A 23142-nucleotide genomic window follows, 5' to 3' on the forward strand; every position below is an offset into this window, starting at 1 on the left:
TATTTCCCAGCGTGGATATCTCATCATCTTCGCTACTGGATCAGTTCCTGGCCTGTGCCTCTCCTGTCTGGCTCGTGGCAGGGGCTGCCACCCTCACCCTCACCTGGGCCCTAAACTGCTACAAAGCCCCACTCTCTCCTGTTCCATCAGTCTGCCAAGTCCAGTTTATTTTAATTCTAGGGAACATTGTCTTCCTCCTCCCCCCTCCCTCGCCACCACCCACCTCTGGTTGTTTTTTTTGAGATGGAGTCTCGCTCTGTCACCCAGGCTGGAGTACAGTGGTGCGATCTCAGCTCACTGCAACCTGTGCCTCCTGGGTTCAAGCGATTCTACTGTCTCAGCCTCCTGAGTAGCTGGGACTACCGGCGCCTGCCCCCACACCCAGCTAATTTTTGTATTTTTAGTAGAGACAGGGTTTCACCATGTTGGTCAGGCTGGTCTCAAACTCCTGACCTCAGGTGATCCGCCCACCTCGGCCTCCCAAAGTGCTGGGATTACAGGCACCACCTCTGGTTCTGTTACCTTTGTCCAGACTTGTATTTCCCAGCTGGTATCTTCCATCTCCAGGCTTTCCCCTCTGGCCGGTCCTTTAGCAGGAGTCACCTTCCTGAAGCAGACCCTGGTCTGGTCTCTGCGTACTACCTTTTGCATGGTTGGTGGCCGTGCACCTGCCTCTCAGGCCATGTCTGGGTTCTTCTAGGGGCTTCGGTGGTCTGGGAGCCTGTCCCTGCTGGCCCCCTCTCCAGCTGATGAAGGTGAAGCTCTTCATCAGCTTCACCTTGTTTGCATCTCTGGATCTCCTCTTTTTTCCTTCTGTTTGTATCTTGTCTCTTTCTAGAAAGCCCCCCACTTCTACTTTCCCCTTTGTTTGCAAATGTCACCCAGTTCAGGTGCCTCCAGCTCAGCAAAGAGGGATTTTCATTCCTCGGGCCCCCATCGCAGGCTAGCCGCGCCTGTCTTTCGGCTCATTTCATTTCCTGCCTGGGATTTTGGTCGTGTGCGTGTCTTTATTCTCCTCGTGTAATCCCTGAGGTGCAGAGTGTGTGCCTGTCCACCTCTGCCCTCTCTAGAGGTTGGAATATGACCAGTGTTCAGCCGCCAACCCAAAGAGCCCAAGATCCCCAAGTCCTTAGCCTGTCCCACTCTGCTGTGGGCCCACGTGCCTGGGGACGAGGCACCTTTCCTTCCCTGACCTTGACTAGGACAGAACACGGGGTAGGGCCTGAACATTGAGCAATTGTCAAACTGCCTACTTACAATGAACAAAATAGCTTTTCAGGAGGCAAGACCACAGCATGGTCATGGTGAATCCTGACTCGCACTGCAGGTCTTTTATCAGGATTTTTGGTTTTCCTGGTGGGCACAGATGTGGGTGGAGCAGATCAGAGGCCTCTCAGGTTCTTGATCACTCATGGCAGCTCAGGCCTGCTGGTGGTGAGGTTAGAGATCCAGATAGCAGAGGAGAGAAGGGAGGTACGGGGAACCGTCGGCCCCGCGTGCTCCAGCAGGTCTGCGTGATTAACCTGAATTGCAGCATTCAGAGGCTCGGCCTGCCAGCCATGGCGGTTCCAGATGAAATGCAGCTTAGAAGGCAGCGTGGCGCAGTAGCTTTGGCGCCAGCCGCACCCAGAGTTTGGATTGTAGCCAAATGGCCTCAGGTGCAAAGTACAACCTCTGGGAATTCCAGATTTCCTATTTACATGACAGGGATGATTCCATACCTGAAGGGCTGTTTGGAAGCATCTAGAAGCAAGCACAGTGAAGTGGCTGTCATGATGCTGACTGCACAAATGATGGTGTTAGGATCCCTCCACAGATGTGGCCGGATGACACCCCTCACCTGGGCCGCACAGCACCCTAATGTACACACTGAAGAAAGCCTGCATGGTGCTGCAGAGCAGCTCATTTCTAAGAAGGCCAAAGAAATTGCTCAGTCCAGACCAGGGAACCCAGCTTCTCTTTTAGAGGTGGGATCTTGCTGTGTTGCTCAGGCTGGTCTCAAACTCCTGACCTCAAGTGATCCTCCCGCCCTGGCCTCCCAAAGTGCTGAGATTCCAGGCATGAACCACTGCACCCAACCTCTAGCCTCTTTCTACAAGTAAAATGATTCAAGTGAGTTCAGGCCCACGCCGGGTCTCAAACCCTGGCCCTCCGCCCGTCTTCCAGCCTCCACACCCCTTCTCTCTCCTTACAGAATCTTCTGTCCTTTTGTACCTCAGGGTGGCAGACAGGTTGGCCAGTGGCCTTGGACTCCCTTTATCTCTAGTACATGTTCCTATAAATTTAAACCTCCTCAGTTGGGTAAAAGCTTTGGAATTACTAACATTCCTTTTGTGCTGCCTAACGTTCTTGCCATTTAAAAGATTAGCAGGCATAATTTCAGTGAGCCTTCGTGACTGGCGTGCCTCTTAGCTTAATCTCTAGTTGGTACATGTTAAAACCTATAAAGACAGCCTCTCCAGCATACACAGGGAGCTTGAAAACGAAAGAAAGGTTGCTCTGACCTCTCAGCACAGTAGATTTCTTAAAAAAGAAAGAGTGAGGTGGGCGGCCTCCCTTGCTGCCAGTGCTAGATTCCATGATATGAAACAGCAAGGTGCAGCTGGACACGGTGGCTCGTGCCTGTAATCCCAGCACTTTGGGAGGCCGGGGTGGGCAGATCCCCTGAGGTCAGGAGTTTGAGACTAGCCTGGCCAACATGGTGAAACCCCGTCTCTACTAAAAATAAAAAAATTAGGTAGGCATGGTGGTGCACGCCTGTAGCCCCAGCTACTTGGGAGGCTGAAGCAGGAGAATCACTTGAACCCAGCGGTAGAGATTGCAGTGAGCCGAGATCACGCCACTGTACTCCAGCCTGGGAGACAGAGCAAGAAGATTCCGTCTCAAAAAAAAAAAAAACAAAAAACTGACTTGCATATGTGCTTACATAAGAAAGGGAGATTCACTGAGTGGACCATGCATAGCAACTCTTAAATCTGTATCATGGAATTCATGATTGGGCATCTCTTTTATATCAGGCAACATACAGGTGATATACATACCTGTGGCTTCCCGGAAAGGGAAGGAAGTAGAGATGGCATCGTCTGTTAATTGTTTGTATGTGTGTGTGCGTATTTAAGGTAATGTGTGTCTGTGTGCATAGGGACACGTCACATGCATGTGTGACACATTTATAGGATGAAGGGGTGTCTAAAAGACATTCAGGAAACTCGCTAAAGGAGTGAGTTTGCAGTTCTCAGGATGCGTGCTGTTTTAAAATGAGCATATTTCACGCCAGCGGGCATGAGGACCACGCTGAAAGATGCCGGTTGTGCTTTGTGTCTAAGCCCAAAGCGTGGATATCATTTTATAAAAGTAAAATTATGGGCCGCGCACGGTGGCTCACACCTGTAGTCCTAGCACGTTGGGAGGCCAAGGGGGGCAGATCACCTGAGGTCGAGAGTTTGAGACCCAGCCTGACCAACATGGAGAAACCCCGTCTCTACTAAAAATACAAAAAATTAGCCGGGCATGTTGGTGGGCACCTGTAGTCCCAGCTACTTGGGAGGCTGAGGCAGGAGAATCACTTGAACCTGGGAGGCGGAGCTTGCAGTGAACCGAGATCGCGCCATTGCACTCCAGCCTGGGCAACAAGAGCGAAACTCCATCTCAGAAAAAAAAAAAAAAGTAAAATTATATTGTTATGGAAGGTCTGTCTGTTTGGGTAAGCCCTCTCCGGACGTATTGTTGTATAGTGTATCCATGCCAAGGATTTGGTGTGAGTCTCGAAGCATTCACACCAAACTGTGGCCAAGCCCAGCACTGAGAGCGCAGTGGGCGTTTGGAGAAGGACACGTTCGGATTTCGTGGTCCTCTGCCTGGCAGGAGCCGCTCAGCCCCTACAGCCCCTTCCCCGAAACCACCAATGCCTTTCTCTTCAGTTTTGCTATTCTCATACGCTGGCGATGGGAGTTTGGAGATAAACATGGTCTCTTCTGCTTGCTTGCTTGCTTGCTTGCTTATTTATTTATTTATTTATTTACTTTACCTCCCGGATTCAAGTGATTCTCCTTCCTCAGCCTCCCAAGTTACTGGGATTACAGGCATGCACCACCATGCCCAGCTAATTTTGTGTTTTTAGTAGAGATGAGTTTCACCGTGTTGGCCAGGCTGGTCTTGAACTCCTGACCTCAGGTGACCTGCCCACCTTGGCCTCCCAAAGTGCTGGGATTACAGACGTGAACCACCGAGCCCAGCCTTCTGCCTTTTTTTGTTAGCTCCCTGTGGGTGGGAGAACTACCCCATGGAGTTGGTGCCTAGCCAGGCAGGACACGGAGGTACACCCCTATCATTTTTGGTGGCAGGGTGAGAGGATTTTTATTACCATACCTAGACACTTGATTTTTTTTTTTAATTTTGAGACAGAGTTTCGGGCTTGTCACCCAGGCTGGAATGCAATGGTGTGATCTCTGGTCACTGGGTTCAAATGGTCACAGGGTTTCACCATGTTGGCCAGGCTGGTTGACACTTGAATTTATTTATTTTTTTCAGATAATTTGGGACTACAGAAAGGACTCTTTGAAAGGGTATTCTAAAATAATTTCACTCAATTAGGTTTTAAACATAGACTGCCATATTGTTGATTTCACAGGATTTGCTTTTTTAAAAACATGTATTTTATTTATTTAGAATTTTTCTTTAAGAGATGGGGTCTTACTCTGTTGTCCAGGCTGGAGTGCAGTGGTGCAATCTCAGCTCACTGCATCCTCTGCCTCCCGGCTTGAAGCAATTCTCGGGTCTCAGCCTCCCAAGTAGCTGGAACTATAGGTGCGTGCCACCACACCTGTCTAATTTTTGTATTTTTAGTAGAAACGGGATTTCACCATGTTAGCCAGGCTGGTCTCGAACTCCTGACCTCAAGTGATCCGCCTGGTTTGACCTCCCAAAGCGCTAGGATTACAAGCGTGAGCCACCACGCCTGGGCTTCAGTAGCTTTTAAAGGTTGTAGCTGAAGATTTTGTACTTGTCACATGGGGTAATATGACAATGAAAGCAGAAGACAGACTGGTCACTCTGCTTTCCCCGGCGTCCTCTCTGGCTGGACTTTTTGAAGGTGCTGCCCGGGGTCATGAAGAGATGGCCCTGGCTGCTTCCAGAAGGTATGCATTCCCGAGTCCACTTGTGTCCTGGAGAGTCGGGGCGGAGGGGGCTGTCCATCTTTGTATCTCTGTCTCTCGGTACAAATTTAACGAATGAATGAAGCATTCCCCCAGAGAATTCTTAAGTCATCTCAGCCAGTCATGGAATTTCCCAGCAAGTCAGCTTTTCGAACCCTGAAAATATTTTCAATATTCATCTCTTTAAGGAATGTATCAAAAGCAGTCAGCACCAACCATGGTTTTTCAGCTGATTCCCAAATGCATGATAAGAAACACCTAATTCCTTGGGGGAGAAAACTTGTTCAGGTGAAATTCTTGCGGAAATCCTTACAGCCCTATGGTGTTCGCTAAGATGTAGCAAGAATGTAAATAGCTAGGTACTTTGATCTACCTCAAATACTTACCAGTTTAAACATTCTGCCATTCTGCCATCATACCAAAAAAAAAAAAAAGGCACCGGCCCAGGGTTATGAATGGCATTACTGTCGTTGGACATGCGTGACTGAGACGTAGATCAAGAGAAATTTGTAAGAAAGACAATAAGGTACAAAAATCACAAAAGCTAATGTCAAGATGGTTGGAGATAAATAGATCTATATTTGCCATATACGGTAATAAAAGAAAAGTCCGTGCAAATTTGCTTGACATTTATGGACTTCTATGATTCATCTACCAGGGCCAGCAGCTCCAGCCAAGAGATATAGAATGTCTTCAACTGTATTTCTTTCCTAAATTGTTTCGCTACAAAGAAGCCACGTTGTGTATCCAGAAGAAAATTCCAGGACCATGTAAAAGTCACTTTTCGGGAATAGGCCTGAAAAAGCTTGCTTAGAGGAATTCCAGAAGTATTCAAAAGGCAGTTATTGACCAAACACATAATAATTTTCTAAGCATCAACAGTTTTCCATAGATCCAAGCTCACGTATACAGCGTATTTTCTGTGGCTGGTCACTCCAGAAATAGAGGATTCTCGGCCTTGTTGACTGACTGACTCATATGCAAAGTCCTCTCACTTCATTTTATTTTCTTATTTTTTTGAGAAAGGGTCTTGTTCTGTCTCCCAGGCTGGAGTGCAGTGGCACAGTCATGGCTCACTTGCAGCCTTGACCTCTCTGAGCTCAAGCCATCCTCCCACCTCAGCCTCCTGAGTAGCTGGGACCACAGGCACACACCACCACGCCTGGCTATTTTTTGTATTTTTTGTAGCGACAGGGTCTCACTATGTTGCCCAAGCTGGTCTCGAACTCCTGGGCTCAAGCAATCCTCCCACCTCAGCCTCCCAAAGTGCTGGGATTACAGGCATGCGTCAACATACCCAGCCTGTTTTTCGTTTTAATCTGTTATTGAGTAAGTTGCAATTTGTGGCTCCATTTCCAGAGACAGGGTGCGAAACAGGTACTGAGTCATGTGTACCCTTCGGGTCCAGCAGCTTCTAAATTGTGTCTATCTCTGTTCAGGTCCCTGGAACTCTCCTGGGCAGCAAGCTCAGAAGAGACCAACCTCTGTGGCCTTCGCAGTGGGTTGCTGTTAGATGCACCTTTTAGAAGCTACATTCATAGTATCTCAAAAGACCAACATAAGGGATACTCGGTACGGCCACCACTCACTCCCACAACACAAACACCATTTCCCGCCCAGAATTTCCTGTGAAATGTGCTCATTTTAAAACAGCGCACATCCTGAGAACTGCAAAGTTAGGCATATAGATCAATACCAATTAGACTTCTTTTTAGATACACTCTACGCTCTGCAGAGACCTCTGGGGTCTCCAAGGGCTGGGACCTGCTGGATAAAACTGGATGAAACTAAGTTACTGCTTCTCTGGTGCCCTTGAATGGACTTTCTTGGCTGCAGTGACGTTGGGCCCCCTTCCTAGCCGCGTGCTGCTCTACCATCGGGGATGCTAAAGTCGGGGAGGGCCAGGAAGCCTTTCTTTGCTTGGAAGTTTTTGTTTCTCCTTCGCTTGCTAGGTTGGGATAATCCGTTGGGAAGCCTCTGAGCGTCTTTAAACATAAAATCTAGTTTCAAAGGTTTAAATTCCCTAGTTGCCCCCTAAGTTACATGTTGCTTAGACTTGGTTGCTATCTGTATGGTATAAATAATTCCATTTAGAAATTAAGAAATTATGGGCTGCATTTTCGATGCCAGTGGCTCTGTGATATCCCCCGACTACCAAAAAAGAAGAAGAAGAAGAAAAAAAAAAGCATCTAAAAATTGTGAGGTCACTGCTTAGATCTTTCTTTCTGGCTGCACGTGGGTTACCAGGTGCCTTGCCAAGATCTTGCCTCTGTGTCCATGTGTGTGTTTGAGTGAGTGTCCCAGAAAGCATATACACTGTGCTTTGTGTCTGCAAGTAGATTTACCCATCGTTCATTATTAATTATTCCTCTGAGCAGCGCTGTGAAACTAGTAAATATTAATAAACAATATGTGCTGATTATGAACCTAAGAACGAAAGGATGTCTTTTTCAAGCTGCTTAATTTTAGGTAAGCTAGTTGCACACAAGTGATGAATAAATGTGAAGTCAGGCATCCAGGTGGAGAAACAAAGAAAATCAAACTGGAACTGCAAAAGGAGTGTGCCTGAAATCTGATTTTATTTTATTTTATTTTTGAGATGGAGTCTTGCTCTGTCACCTAAACTGGAGTGCAGTGGCGCGATCTCGGCTCACTGCAACCTCCGCCTCCCAGGGTCACGCAATTCTCCTGCCTCAGCCTCCCAAGTAGCTTGGACTACAGGCGCACACCACCATGCCCAGCTAATTTTTGTATTTTTAGTAGAGACAGGGTTTCACCATGTTTGCCAGGCTGGTCTCGAACTCCTGACCTCAGGTGATCTACCTGCCTCAACCTCCCAAAGTGCTGGGATTACAGGTGTGAGCTACCATGTCCAGCCGAAAGGATACAATTTATTTAAAGACAAAGGAAAAAGAAAAGCCATAGTTGTGTTCACTTAGAAACATCTCCCATTTCATGCCAATGTCTTTCATGGTAGTGTTGTCCAAATGCATATATGTGTGTGAGATTCATTGTTGTCATGTTGGGGTTAAACTGTAAACATGCTTTATAAAAGTTCGTGGCTCCTTTCACTCACCCGCCCCCTACACATCGTCCAGATCTGAGCTCAGGTGCTCATTCCCCAAAGGAGCCTTCTCTGCTGTCTAGGGTCAAGTCTGCCTCTTTTTTTCTTTTTCTTTTTTTTGGAAGCAGGGTCTCACTCTGTCACCAGGCTGGAGTGCGGTGGCGCAATCACGACTCACTGCAGCCTTGACCTCCTAGGCTCAAGCAGTCCTCCCACCTCAGACTCCCAAGTAGCTGGAATTACAGGCACGTGCCACCACATCTGGCTACTTTTTAAACATTTTTTGTAGAGATGAGATCTTGCTCTGTTGCCCAGGCTGGTCTCGACCTCCCAGGCTCAAGCAATCCTCCCTTAGCCTCCCAAGTAACTGGGACTACAGGTACGTGCCACCATACCCAGCTAATTTTTTTGATTTTTAGTAGAGATGGGGTCTGGCTATGTTGCCCAGGCTGGTGTTGAGCTCCGGAGCTCAAGCAGTCCTCCCGCCTTAACCTCCGAAAGTGCTGGGATTACAGGCATGTTCCCCTGTGCCTGGCCAGTTTGCCTCTTAAACTCCCTTCACACCACGTGCCCCTTTCTGCAGCACTGGCCACAGGTAAGTGTCATCCATGTTGGTGGTGATTTGACTCGTATCTCACCTGTCACACAACAGAAGCTCAGGAGGCACAGCAGCCTGTGGACTCTGCTCATGATTGAAGGAGCCCTTGAAACAGGGCCGGAAGGCCCAAAATAGCCACTCAACAAACATCTGTCGAATAAATGGAAGTCACGTGCCTCATTCCAAGTCTTTGCTCTTCTTCAAAAACTAATGATACTGACTCCAGGCTGCAGTGAGTGATGACCGCACCTCTGCACTCCAGCCTGGACGACAGAGCAAGACCTCGTTTCTTACAAAGAATTATACTGACTACCTAATATGCTATTGTACTGCTTTAGTAAAATTCTCTAGTAAGTACTCCCCTGGTGTCGGGATCCACGTTGTTCCCAGTAGTTCTCTGTTCTAAACTCATGCTGGACATTCTTGTGCATAAATCTCTGCCTACATCTCTGATTATTCTTACAGATAGACTCCTGAAAGTACTAAGAGGAAGGATTCATCTGCATTCTGATTTTAAACAGCCCATTTGTCTAAATGTTAGCAGGGCCTAAGATCTGGAATAAATGACACGGTGGCAAAAGTCGGAGTCACACATCTTGGTTGGTTTCAGAGAGTCCTGGGGTGAAATGGTGCCTTTGGGGTCCATCCCTGTCTAGCACAGGAGTTCCCTTTGCAGCAGTGTCCATAAAATATTAGCTTGGGCTGGTCGTGGTGGCTCACGTCTGTATCCCAGCACTTTGGGAGGCCAAGGCGGGTAGATCACCTGAGGTCAGGAGTTCGAGACCAGCATGTCCAACATGGTGAAACCCTGTCTCTACTAAAAATGCAAAAATTATCCTGACGTGGTGGTGGGCGCCTGTAATCCCAGCTACTCAGGAGATTGAGGCAGGAGAATTGCTTGAACCCGGGAGGCGGAGGTTGCAGTAAGCCGAGATCGCGCCACCGCACTCCATCCAACCTGGGCAACACAGGGAGACTTTGTCTCAAAAAAAAAAAAAAAAAAAAAAGTGAGCTTGGTGATGAGTCTGGGAAGAGCATCTCTTCATTCATTCAATCCACAAGTATTCACTGAGTGTCTGCTCCGAACCTAGCACCATCCTTTGGCCCAGGAATAGAGGACTGTACATCTCCTCAAATGTCTCCTAGAAATTGAGACCTCACCACTCTCGCTAGCACATAAGCTTCCTGAGGGCAGGGACTGACTGTCTCATTCACTACTCGTAATTAATGCTCAAATGATTTTTGAATAAATTAATATATAATACATGGGCCGGATGTGGTGGTTCATGCCTATAACCCAGCACTTCCGCAGGCCGAGATGGGTGGATCACCTGAGGTCAGGAGTTTCAGACCAGCCTGGCCAACATGGAGAAACCCCATCTCTACTAAAAAAATACAAAAATTAGCCAGGTATGCTGACACACACCTGTAATCCCAGCTACTCAGGTGGCTGAGGCACGAGAATCGCTTGAGTCTGGGAGGCGGAGGTTGCAGTGAGCCAAGATCACACCCCTGCACTCCAGCCTGGGCAACAGAGCGAGACTCTGTCTCAGAAAAACATGTGGTTCCTCTCTTTGACAAATTCCAAATCTATTGATGTATAGATACATCAATAAATCACAACTGTGTTTTCAAAGTTCTGAAATGTAACTAGAGATTTGTTTATTTTTGAGATGAAGTCTTGCTCTGTCACCCAGGCTGGAGTGCAGTGGCGTGATTATAGCTCACTGCAGCCTCAACCTCCTGGGCTCAAGCGATCCTCCCACCTCACCCTCCCAAGTAGCTGGGACTATAGGCACTTGCCACCATGCCTGGGTAAATTTTTAAAAATTTTTTTTGTAGAGCAGGAGTCTCCCTATGTTGCCTAGACTGGTCTCGAACTCCTGGCCTCAAGGAATCCTCCTGTCTGGGCCTCCCAACGTGTTGGGATTACAGGTGTGAGCCACTGTGCCCAGTCAGAGGTTTAGACATGAGCAGTTATTCAGAAAGGGACCTGGAAGAATATTTTGAAATCAGACCTAGAATCAAATCAGACTTATTTAAGAGAATTAACCAATGGAGCCTGAATTTGGCTTCTCCTGTTTCCCACCGCTGATCCCCTGGCCACGAGGAGAGTCCTGCAGGAAATTCCTGTGCCAGGTGGGCTAGCCCTGGACACGTGGCTTTGGAGACTGGGCAGGGCTGATGCCAGCCCAGGCTACTGGAGCTGGCGCTTGCATGCCCCTCTCAGTGAGGTGTCTGATCCCCAGATGCCAGCGAGGCTCTGGCTGTCCTGTCTGAGCTGCCCGTGAGGCCGCACACAGGATCTCAGAGTGGACAAACAGCCTTTCCCTTGACCATGAGCGGTTCTCAGCTCTGAGACCAGAAGAAGCCTTAGTGCAACCATTTCTCAAAGTTTCAGTCTCTTTAAATTGGGGACTCCGGAGAGGTTGCGTGCGTGCGTGCATATGTGCATGTGTGCGTGCGTGCGTGCGTGTGCATGTGTGTGTTGTATCTCTCAGTATTGACTGTGTTAGCCATGAAAGCTGAGGAGTCTGCAAAGCACAGGAACACACAAACACACGAGCCACTGGTGTCAGAGTGAGGCTATCGTCACACATCGCAGCCATCTAGAAAACTCCACTGTACACTTGCAGGAGAAGGCGAGGAAAAGGCAAGTAACAAGAGTAGTTTTGACCTTGTGGTTCCATGAAAGGATCTGGAGAGCCGGGAGTCCCCAGACCCTGCTTTGAGGATCGCTGGCTTAGCGGCATTGGCAGACAGGCTCCACCATAACCCTGAGCCGTGGCCACGTGCTGCCAGATCACGGCCTCCGTGCAGTTCGAATCTGCCCTTCTTCTGAGTCCTTTGCACCATCCTCAATCTTTATCAGCCCACATTCAGGCATTACCACTTAGATAACCACCCCCTAAACACACACACACACACACACACACACACACACCCCACTTTTCAACATCAGACAAGTCTTTTTTTGTTTTTTTGTTTTTTGAGACATAGTCTCATTCTATTGCCCTGGCTGGAGTGCAGTGGCGCAATCTCGGCTCACTGCAGCCTCTGCCTTCAGAGTAGCTGGGATTACAGGCGCATGCCACCACACCTGGCTAATTTTTCTGTTTTTAGTAGAGATGGAGTTTCACCATGTTGGCCAGGCTGGTCTTGAACTCCTGCCCTCATGTGATCCACCTGCCTTGGCCTCCCAAAATGCTGGGATTACAGGCATGAGCCACCATGCCCGGTCTCATCATCAAAGCCTTGCAGATTCCCTGTTGCTCGGGAACTCAGGGGTCCCCGCCTGCGGTTTCAGGGTACCCCTCGCTGCTTACCAGCAGGCACCTTGTGTTGAAATCCTGCACCCTCATCTCAGCTCCCCATCCCACCAGTCCCCCAAAGCCAGCCCTTCCCGTGGTGGAATTGTACCAGGCACCACGCAAAAGCCATAGCATCAGCATTGGAGACTTGCTGCCAGGACACGGAACGTGTTTTAAATGGTGCAAAGACATTTAAATGGGAAGAAATTACAGCAGGAGTGAGTTTATCCCTTTCAAGATAATCTTATTTAATAACCAAAAAACTCACAAAGATGTGCATTTTATCCAACTACAAAAGCAGCGTGGCGAGTTATATATTGTGGTAATTACATGTTTGGGGTTTCATTCCTCCTTTAAACCAGATTTCTATTATTTCAGAAAATCAGCCATTGTAGAAAAAGACTATTCATTTATTTCATTGCTGGGTGGCCCATACACTGTAAAAATAGGTCAAGAACAGTAATCTAAATTGACTGCTGATAAATAATTAAAGCTAATGGAATTTTTCTCAAACCTGTGAACTAAAATCTTTGAGAAATTGCCAGGACATACTTACTGTCTGCTGTTGTATAGAAAGATATTTTTTATTTAATACTTGAGTTTCAATGCCATTTAAAATTACCCTTTTCTATCACAAGGACTGGAAGGAATATGTGTTCATCTATAAAAGTAACCAAAGGAACGATGCCGTGTTGATGGTTATATGGTTCATCTTCAGATGAGATGGGAAGTGACGGTTTCAGTATCCTGGAACAAAATAAACTTATTTTTCACTGAACTATATTTTAAGTTGAGGTCTACAGTCCGCATATCACATAATATATATTGTCTTGTTTTTAAAGACTTCATACCTGGTCTGAGCTCTTGTATACATTGATAAGGGAAACTTACAGCTATTTTATATGACATCCAGGAAAATAAATACTAAGAACATTTTTTCTTTCACCAGTAATTACTGTTCTCTCATTGGTGCTACCAGGGCCTTATAAAAAGACATTGGGGTTGGGCGCAGTGGCTCACGCCTGTAATCCTAACAGTTTGGGAGGCTGAGGCAGGCGGATCCCTTGAGGTTAGGAGTTCAAGACCAGCCTGGCCAACATAGTGAAACCCCATCTCTACTAAAAATACAAAAATTAGCCAGGCATGGTGGCGGGTGCCTGTAATTCCAGCTACTTGGGAAGCCGAGACAGGAGAATTGCTTAAACCCAGGAGGCGGAGGTTGCAGTGAGCTGAGATCATGCCACTGCATTTCAGCCTGGGCGACAAGAGTGAAACTCCGTCTGAAAAAAAAAAAAAAAAAAAAAAAGAAATGACAATGTGAGCTAAGACCAGAGGAGAGGGGAGAGGCAAGAGCGGAGAATTACCCCAGGTAGGGGATATCTGGAACAGAAGGTGACAACTGAACAGGCCAAGCCACAGGGCCAGGTCCCTAAGGGTCCCCACCCCTAGCACCATTGGCAACAACCTTGAGAGAGTCAGAGTCTTTCAGAAGTGACCCAGTTCAGCTCCTCACTACCCCCACCCTGCCCCAGTGCTCTTGGAAAGACTACATTGTCACCAAAGGAGAAAGGGTCCCACCCCCGAGCTGTCACTGTAGAGGATGGGGTACCACCAAGAGATGCTGCACCTCTTAAATGAAGTCAGGGTTATTTCCCAGAAAAGCATCCAAGTTACTGTAGAGTGAAAAAAAATCCAGAAAAATCTGGATTATTAGATTTTTTTTTTTTCTCCCATTTGGAGACAGGGTCTTGCTCTGTCACCCCAGGCTGGAGTGGAGTGTCACAGTCATAGCTCACTGCCATCCCAAACTCCTAGGTTCAAACCATCCTCCCAAGTAGATAGGACTACAAGCCTGCACCACCATACTTGCTAATTTTTGTATTTTTTCTAGCGACAGGGTTTTACCATGTTGCCCAGGCTGGTCCCGAATGCCTGGGCTCAAGCAATCCTCCCGCCTTGGCCTCCCAAAGTGCTGGGGTTACAGATATGAGTTACCAGACTTTTTTGTTGTTGTTGTTTTTGGAGACGGAGTTTCACTGTTGTTGCCCAGACTGGAGTACAATGGTGCAATCTCGGTTCACCGCAACATCTGCCTCCTAGGTTCAAGTGATTCTCCTGCCTCAGCCTTCCAAGTAGCTGGGATTATAGACACACACCACCATGCCTGGCTAATTTTGTATTTTTTTATTAATAGAGACAGGATTTCTCCATGTTGGTCAGGCTGGTCTCGAACTCCCAACCTCAGGTGATCTGTCTGCCTCAGCCTCCCAAAGTGCTGGGATTACAGGTGTGAGCCACCACACCCAGCCCAGATATTTTAAAAATAGAGACGACTCGATGACTTTGGAGATGTGTTTGTAATTCACAGCCTCCTTCTGTGTATGCGTTGTGTTTGTGCTGATTCCAGCGAGGCTCTCACTCCTGCAGACAGAGGTGAGCCTCTGTGCAGCAGCTCAGCACGTCACCAGCTCTGGGTCCCTGGCACGCGACTCTGGGATATGGGGAGCGGAAGAGAGCTCATGGGAATTGGGAGCATGAGGCCCTAAGATAGAGCAGAGCCTTCTAGAGAGGGCCCGGGAGTGTGTGTGTTACGACTCCCACTCATACATTACAGGTGCAATTGAACACTGCCTCATGATTTTATTTGTCTCTATTTTGCTTTTACGTCAGAATGGGTTCCTCCAGCAATTAGCATTACCTAAAAAATTCCTTAATAGCATTTTGCTGTTCAGTTCTCTGACCTGAAAACTGAGTTGTGAATCAGCGGTTTCAAGAATAATGGAAATCCGGCCAGACAGTAGCACACCCCTGTAATCCCAGCACTCTGGGAGGCCAAGGTGGGTGGATCACTTGAGCCTAGGAGTTTGAGATCAGCCTGGGCAGCATGGTGAAACCCCGTCTCTACAAAAAATGCAAAAATTAGCTGGACATGGTGGCGCATGCCAGTAGTCCCAGCTGCTCGGGGTGCTAAGATGGGAGGATTGCTCGTGCCCACGAGGTCAAGACTGCAGTGAGCTATGATTGAGCCACTGCACTCCAGCCTGGATGGAAGAGAGAGACACTGTCTCAAAAAAACAAAAAACAAAAAAAACAAACAAAAAAAAGAAAATAATGGAAATCCTTTTACATAGAAACATCTCTGTGTAAACATTATTTATTTGCTGTGTACTCAAAGGAGAGGAGGTTGGCATGAGCTATTTTGGCTTTCACCAATAGACATTCGATAGGAATTATCTCAAGACCTTAACTTTCTGTGCATTAAGATGTTTGTTACTTTTTGCCCAATAGATGGGATGGGATGAAAGCAAGGTGAAAAAACATCACTGACAAGCCTGTAAATGAATTAAGTGTGTAACTCGAAGTAATTAAGTTTTATTTTTATTTTATTTATTTATTTATTTATTATTATTATTTTTTTTTTGAGACGGAGTCTCACGCTGTTGCCCAGGCTGGAGTGCAGTGGCGCGATCTCAGCTCACTGCAAGCTCCGCCTCCCGGGTTCCCGCCATTCTCCTGCCTCAGCCTCCTGAGTAGCTGGGACTACAGGCGCCCGCCACCGCGCCCGGCTAATTTTTTGTATTTTTAGTAGAGACGGGGTTTCACTGTGGTCTCGATCTCCTGACCTTGTGATCCGCCCGCCTCGGCCTCCCAAAGTGCTGGGATTACAGGCTTGAGCCACCGCGCCCGGCCAGTAATTAAGTTTTAAAACATGGCCGGGTGCAGTGGCGCAAGCCTGCAATCCCAGCACTTTGGGATGCCGAGGTGGGCAAATTCCTTGAGGTCAGGAGTTTGAGACCAGCCTGACCAACATGGTGAAACCTTGTCTCTACTGAAAGTACAAAAATGAGCAGGGTGGGGTGGCTCGCACCTGTAGTCCCAGCTACTTGGGAGGCTGAGGCAGGAGAATCGCTTGAATCTGGGGGGTGGAGGTTGCAGTGAGCTAAGATCACGTCACTGCACTCCAGCCTGGGTGACAAAGCGAGACTCCATCTTCCCCAAAAAACAGTTTTTAAACATGTGTTCACTGCCTCATTATCATTTGTTCCACTGTAGTTTTGACCGGCCTGAGCCCCACTTTTTCTAGTTTATGACCACAAAGGAGGATTATGCGGGTGTGCATGAGGACCAGTAAGTGGCAGAGTCTGCATTTTCTGGTGCTGTCCAGACAGCAAAGAGTGCTGTGTTCTAGAAAGACAGTAAATCATATCATGTCCTTGCTAACCGACGATGGAGAATTCTGTGGGTCGGAATTGAGCATCTTTTTTGAGACAGAGTCTCTCTCTGTCACCCAGCCTGGAGTGTAATGGCACGATCTTGGCTCACTGCAGCCTCAACCCCCCAGGTTGAGGTGGGGAGTCTCCCAGTGTACTGGGACTCTAGGCATAAGCCACCGTGCCTGGCCAGAATTGAACATCTTTGTATCTGTCTTCTTAGTTTAGTACAAAACTGAATAATATTTGCAGGCAGCAGAATTGGATCGGGAATTTCTCAAACTGCCAAAGATGAAATTAGAATGAGTGATTTTTGGCTGGCAGCTTGAAGTACATATATATCAGTTTGTGTATGATACGTGTGAGTATATAGTGGTTTTTCCCTCTTCAACTGTCTTTAAATATGTGTGTGTGCGTGAGTGTGTGTACAAACACACATGTAGCTTTAATATCAAAAAGGTTATTTTTGTAGGTCTGTTAGGAGACATGAATATGCTCAAAAGGGAAAAAATCTACATGGATGGGGTGAGAGGAGTTAGCTTTATTTAAGGACATTATAAAAGGCAAAGCCCTTCTGCCTTTCTGGAATGCTGTAATGGAATATAGAAATAATTGTATCATCTCCTGTACTTCTCAGAGCTGGTGTTTGGGTGAGGCTGGCCCTGTGCCAGGTTGCAGGGTTGGGGTAACCTGGGAGCACGCCTGGTAAGGCACACTGCCATTCAGGGCCTGGCCTTGCCCCTGTGCCCCAGCCCCCTGTTCTCCTCTATCAAGCTCTGCCCTCTTCCATTTCTCTGCTGTAATCTGAAATCTCTCAGCCCCACCAGCTTTCTCATTCCATGACTTCATCTGACTTGTCTCTTTCCTCTCTGAATCTGGGCCCTTGTTAAGCCTTTTTTTGTTTTTTCTTTGAGACGGAGTCTCACTCTGTCACCCAGGCTAGAGGGCATTGGTGCGGTCTCAGCTCACTGCAGCCTCTACCTCCGGGGTTTAAGTGATCCTCCCACCTCAACCTCCTGTGTAGCCTGGACTGCAGGCATGCACCACCATGCCCAGCTAATTTTTGTATTTTGAGTAGAGACAGGGTTTCGCCATGCTGGCTAGGCTGGTCTCAAACTCCTGACCTCAGGTAATCCACTTGCCTCAGCCTCCCAAAGTGCTGGCATTACAGGTGTGAGCCACCATGCCCGGCCATAGCTATTCTTCCATACATTCCCTCATGCACCCATTCCCTGTCTTTTGAGTCCCCACTGTGTGCCAGGCCCCGTGGTTGTTTTCCCTGGACCCTGCTGGGATCACACAGTAATCTCTCCTCCATCATTCTTTACACCTTCCACCCTCTTTTCGCTTGTTACCCTTTGTGTTACATTTTGTCCTCTACCTTTCTGAAAAGCACAATGGGATGCAGTGATGTGTTAGCTTCCTGTTGCTGCTATCGCAACCTGCCATGCGCCGAGTGGCTTAAAACAACAGAAATTTATCATCTGACAGTGCTCGAGTTCAGGAGTCCAAAATGGGATTTCCCAGGCTGGAATCAAGGTGTCAGCCAGAATTGTGTTCCTATCAGAAGCTCTGGGGGAGAATCAGTTTCCTGGCAGTTTCCAGCCTCTCGGGCTGTCCACATTCCTATAGCATTCCGACCTCTGCGTCCGTCCTCAGATCTCCTCTGATTCTGAGCCTCCTGCCTCTCTCTTACTAGGAGCACTGAGATTACACCGGGCCCACCTGGATAATCCGGGATCATCTCCTGACTCATGATCCCTGACATAATCCCATCTGCAAAAGCCCCTTTTACCATCGAAATCTGATGTGTTCACAGGTGCCAGCTATGAGGACGTGGTTATCTCTGTCAAACTATTATTGGTGCTGACCACAGATAGCCTTATTCATATAAAAAGAAATTGGTGGCTGGGCATGGTGGCTCACGCCTATAATCCGCAAACTTTGGGAGACCAAGGCGGGCATATCGCTTGAACCTGGGAGTTCAAGACCAGCCTGGGCAGCATGGTGAAACCCTGTCTCTACAAAAAATACAAAAACTAGCCAGGTGTGGTGGTGTGTGCCTGTAGTCCCAGCTACATGGGAGGTTGAGGTGAGAGGATCCCTTGAACCCGGGAGGTGGAAGTTACAGTGAGCTGAGATCATGCCACTGCAGTCCAGCCTGGGTGACAGAGCCAGACCCCGTCTTAGAGGGGGAAAAAAAAGCAACAACATATTGGTAAAGAATCTGATTATTTTTTGTCATGGAACTTGGTGCAAAAATATAGAAAATCATCTAGTGGAGGAAGCAACAGGCCTGACTTCTCCAAGGAAATAATGGTATCACGTTTAGAAATGCATCCTTTGGAACAGTATACAGTTAAAAGGGAAATTACAATGCTTCTTGACCAAATGTTTCTACAGGATCACAGTACAAAATAATGTGGGCTGGTGATATTTGTCAAAAAACTTGTGGTACAGTGGTCAGGTGCAGTTGCTCACACCTGTAATCCCAGCACTTTGGGAGATCAAGACAGGCAGATCGCTTGAGTCCAGGAATTCCAGCCTGGGCAACATAGCAAGACTCTTATCTCTACAAAAAAATATGAAAATTAGCAAGGCATGATGGCGTGCATCTGTAGTCCCAGCTACTCGGGAGGCTGAGATGGGAGGATCACTTGAACCTAGGAAGTTGAGGCTGTAGTGAGCTATGATCACACCACTATACTCTAACCTGGGTGACAGAGCAAGACTCTGTCTCAAAAAAACAAAAACTTGCTGTACAGGCCTATCCTGTAGGTCCCTCTGCAATGATGGAAAAGTTCTGTGTTTGCATGGTTGGAAGCAGTAGCCACTAGCGCCAAGTGGCTACCGAATCCTTGAAATGTGGCTAGGGTAACTCAGAAACTGAATTTCCCAAATTTATTTAAGTTATATTTAAAAATAAGTAAGCACATATGGCTGTATGTGTTGGATAAGCAGACTTCTTCATCTGGGATCTCAATAGGTCTTACTTAGGAAGGCTCTGATAAAATAATTTGCAGAGTTTTATTTCTAATGGCAAGGTCAGTAGCTTTCCTCAGATTCTCAGAAGGCTTCATGAACCAAAAGGTAGGCCTGGCGCAGTGGCTCACGCCTGTAATCCCAGCACTTTAGGAGGCTGAGGCGGGTGGATCACCTGAGGTCAGGAGTTTGAGACCAGCCTGGCCAACATGGTGAAACCCCGTCTCTACTAAAAATATAAAAATTAGCTGGACGTGGTGGTGGGCACCTATAGTCCCAGCTACTCGGGAGGCTGAGGCAGGAGAATCACTTGAACCTTGGAGGTGGAGGTTGCAGTGAGCTGAGATCTAGCCACTGCACTCCAGCCTAGGCAACAGAGTGAGACTCCATCTTAAAAAAAAAAAAAAGAAAGAAAAAACGTAGTTTAAATGCCTGAACTTTCAGTAAATATTATCTTAGTTGAGTCTTTTCAAAGTATTTGAAGCACTTTCTCAGTTACTTCATTTTAAATAAAATGCCCTGAACAGGATCATAAGCACGTACCTATGGGATGTCCTGGTGTTTCAAAATGGGCACTGGTGGCATGGGATAAAATTTATTGTGACTTTGTCAGATGTGGATTCAAAACAGGCTGTATCTCCCATTAACGGTGCATTAAAATGGCAGCTAGGGCCAGTCATGGTGGCTCACGCCTGTAACCCCAGCACTTTGGGAGACGAAAGTGGGTGGATCACCGGAGATCAGGAGTTCGAGACCATCCTGGCCAACATGGCAAAACCCCGTCTCTACTACAAATACAAACATTAGTCGGCATGGTGGTGGGCACCTGTAGTCCCAGCTACTTGGGAGGCTGAGGCGAGAGAATCACTCAAACCCGGGAGGCAGATGTTGCAGTGAGCTGAGATTGTGCCACTGCACTTCAGCTTGGGTGACAGAGTGAGACTGCATCTCAAAAAAAAAAAAAAAAAAGGGCAGCTAAAACACAGTGCAGTGGCCCAGGTCCATTTCAGATAGAAACAGCAGTCAAACCACCCATTCTAGTCTCTTTTATTCCAAGCGAATCATCTCACTTAAACTGACATCACCAAAAGCTTTAGTCTGTAGCACATTCAAAATGAGGTATATGTGACCAGGAGTTAGTAGAAATAAAAAGTCGTTGTAGGCTGGTGGGGTGGCTCACGGCTGTAATCCCAGCACTTTGGGATGCTCAGGTGGGCGAATCTCTTAAGCCCAGTAGTTTGACCCTTGCCTGGACGACATGATGAAACCCTGTCTCTACAAAAAAAATACAGAAATTAACCAGGCATGGTGGCATACACCTGTAGTCTCAGCTACTTGGGAGTCTGAGGTGGGAGGATGACTCTAGCCCAGGAGGCAGAGGTTGCAGTGAGCCGGGATTGTGCCAGTGCACTCCAGCCTGGTCGACAGAATGAGACTCTGTCTTCAACAACAACAACAACAAGAAAGAACCACCTCGTTGTATTCTTAAATAAGTTTAAATCCTGGAGCGCCAGTTGGCGTTATTCATGTTTTAGGAGTGCAGGAACGGGTGAGGTCCCCAGGCTTGCTTTAGATGATAATCAGCACTGACTGCCACGCTGTTTTTAGGAGGCCTTAACCGATGTTTCCCTTCTTTCTCCTTCTCAAATGGCTGCTTCCTGACCTCCGCCTCCTGCTCCAGGATTTGCGCAAGCAGGTAGCGCCGCTGCTGAAGAGTTTCCAAGGAGAGGTAAGCTTTTCTATTCATTTTCTATCCTGAGCCACCCTTCGTGGCTAATTCATCTTTTTAGTCACGTTAAAGAAATGCTGTGGGCAAAAGGTGCTGCCCAGATGGTGCCTTCCCGGCTGCTCCAACCCAGCGTCGTGCATATTTTGCGCTCTGCGACGTGATTTTCCACTGGGTCCTTGGTGAAAGCTCTCCTGGAAAAGGAAGCTATGCTCAGAATATACAGAGGTGTGGTGGATTCCGAGCAGAAGTGCCTTGTATGGTTGCAATGGGCAGATTGTTTTCGTCGAGGCCTTTAGGAGCCCATGCGTTCCCTCTCAGAAGTCGCCTGGTTCCCTGAGCTGGTCTGGGGCTGCCACTGCCACGAGTGCGGTGCTTTGGTGAGAGGCTGGCGGGGGCACAGGGATGCCACTTGATCGCAGGCTTGAAACAGAGCATCAGGCAGAAGCCACGAGGAGCAAGCCTAGGCTCGGTAGAAGGAAGTGGTTTCTAACGGATCCTTCCAGAGAAGGACTTGAGCCATCTGGCAGACGGCACGTGGGTGGCAAGTCACCTGGGACGTCCGCCCTGGCTACCTGTTAGCAGGAACAGCCACAGAGGAGACCGGGCTTCACGCGGGTGACCTTGCCAGCCCTTTGTGTAAAGATTCAGTGATGTTTAGAAAACCAGAAATTATATTATTCTTGCGGATTTATTAAATCTTCTCACCTCTTTAGCGTCTCCCATTGGAAAAACAATGTGAAATCATATCAGGCTGATGAGAAAAGGAAATGAGACATTTCCAAAGCCCCTGAAAGGGCCCATGTTGGTACAGTCTTAGGGATTTTTCTTTTTTCTTTTTTTTTGAGACAGAGTCTTGCCCTGTCACCCAGGCTACAGTGCAGTGGCGTGATCTTGGCTCACTGCAATCTCCCCCTCCCGGGTTCAAGTGATTCTCCTGTCTCAGCCTCTCAAGCAAGTGAGATTACAGGTGCACACCACCACACCCAGCTAGTTTCTGTATTTTTAGTAGAGACACAGTTTCACCATGTTGGCCAGGCTGGTCTCGATCTCGTGACCTCAAGTGATCCACCTGCCTCGACCTCCCAAAGTGCTAGGATTACAGGCATGAGCCACCGCGCCTGGCAGGGATTTTATTTTCTTGCAACTATTAAGTCACAGGGAGCACGTGGGGGAAGGGGCAGAAGCGATACAGCTGTGAGATACAGTAGGTTCCACTTGGGACACAGGTGATATGGGCCTTATATATGGAAGGCTGGGTTCCTGGGCCCAGAGCTCTAGAGCAAGTGGTCGGGCTTCCATTTGGGAAATTTGTCAGCTGGGAGTGAGAGCAGGGAGTGAGTGAAGAAGGAGGCCAGGGAGATTATAGCCAGAGATAGAGAGGCGATTTCAGGACATCAAAAGGGACCAGCGTAGAAAGAAGACACAGCGGTTGGTGATGGCTGGAAATTTTAGAGGGTAGAACAGTGCCCCTGTCTTCTTATGATCTTCTTCCTGCCTCATTCAGCCCCCATGCATGTAGCTTGGTCCGGCCAGCAGGACACCCGCATCCCAGAGCCTGGATGGACTTGAACAGTCTTTTTCTCAGAACTTCATCTCCAAGCCCGTACTTGATGAGTGAGACTGTTACCTGACACCTCCCCACATTTGATCTTACCTGTTCTGTTACCTGTTCAGCAGCTTTTGAGAGACGCACTAGCTTCCTAGTTCTCTCACTCAGAGTTCAGTGTACTTTCTGGGTGTTTGCTTGTTTTCCTTTCTTCTTGAAAAATTTTCAAAGCTGTGTAAAAATGGAAAGATTAGTACAGTGAACACCTGCATACTCTTTTTTTTTTTTTTTTTGAGACGGAGCTTCGCTCTTGTTGCCCAGGCTGGAGTGCAATGGCGCGATCTCGGCTCACTGCAACCTTCACCTCCCAGGTTCAAGTGATTCTCCTGCCTCAGCCTCCCAAGTAGCTGGGATTACAGGCACCCGCCACCACGCCCAGATGATTTTTGTATTTTTAGTAGAGATAGAGTTTCATCATATTGGTCAAGCTAGTCTCTTAACTCCTGACCTCAGGTGATCCGCCCGCCTCGACCTCCCAAAGTGCT

At 47.7% G+C, this 23142-nt stretch overlaps 1 protein-coding gene and 1 long non-coding RNA gene across 29 annotated transcripts in view; one reads left to right on the forward strand and one right to left on the reverse strand.

Annotated features, from left to right (window-relative positions):
- Positions 1 to 23142, forward strand: part of CUX1 (cut like homeobox 1) — a 472306-nt gene that overhangs the window by 194510 nt on the left and 254654 nt on the right. For 27 of the 28 annotated variants that reach the window (NM_001261815.2, XM_028844758.2, XM_077994468.1 and 24 more), the window contains 1 exon segment: positions 21004 to 21051. The exons of the other annotated variant lie outside the window; for it this stretch is intronic. In NM_001261815.2, the coding sequence (NP_001248744.2) occupies positions 21004 to 21051 (48 nt within the window). 28 annotated transcript variants of the gene reach the window in all.
- Positions 16165 to 18932, reverse strand: LOC144339783 (uncharacterized). Its single transcript, XR_013415158.1, has 2 exons — positions 18470 to 18932; positions 16165 to 17209 (listed from the first exon to the last, which is right to left on the reverse strand). It is a non-coding gene; the product is annotated as an uncharacterized LOC144339783 (long non-coding RNA).

The sequence above is a fragment of the Macaca mulatta genome, chromosome 3 (genome assembly GCF_049350105.2).
Source record: "Macaca mulatta isolate MMU2019108-1 chromosome 3, T2T-MMU8v2.0, whole genome shotgun sequence".
Taxonomy (NCBI): Eukaryota; Metazoa; Chordata; class Mammalia; order Primates; family Cercopithecidae; genus Macaca; species Macaca mulatta.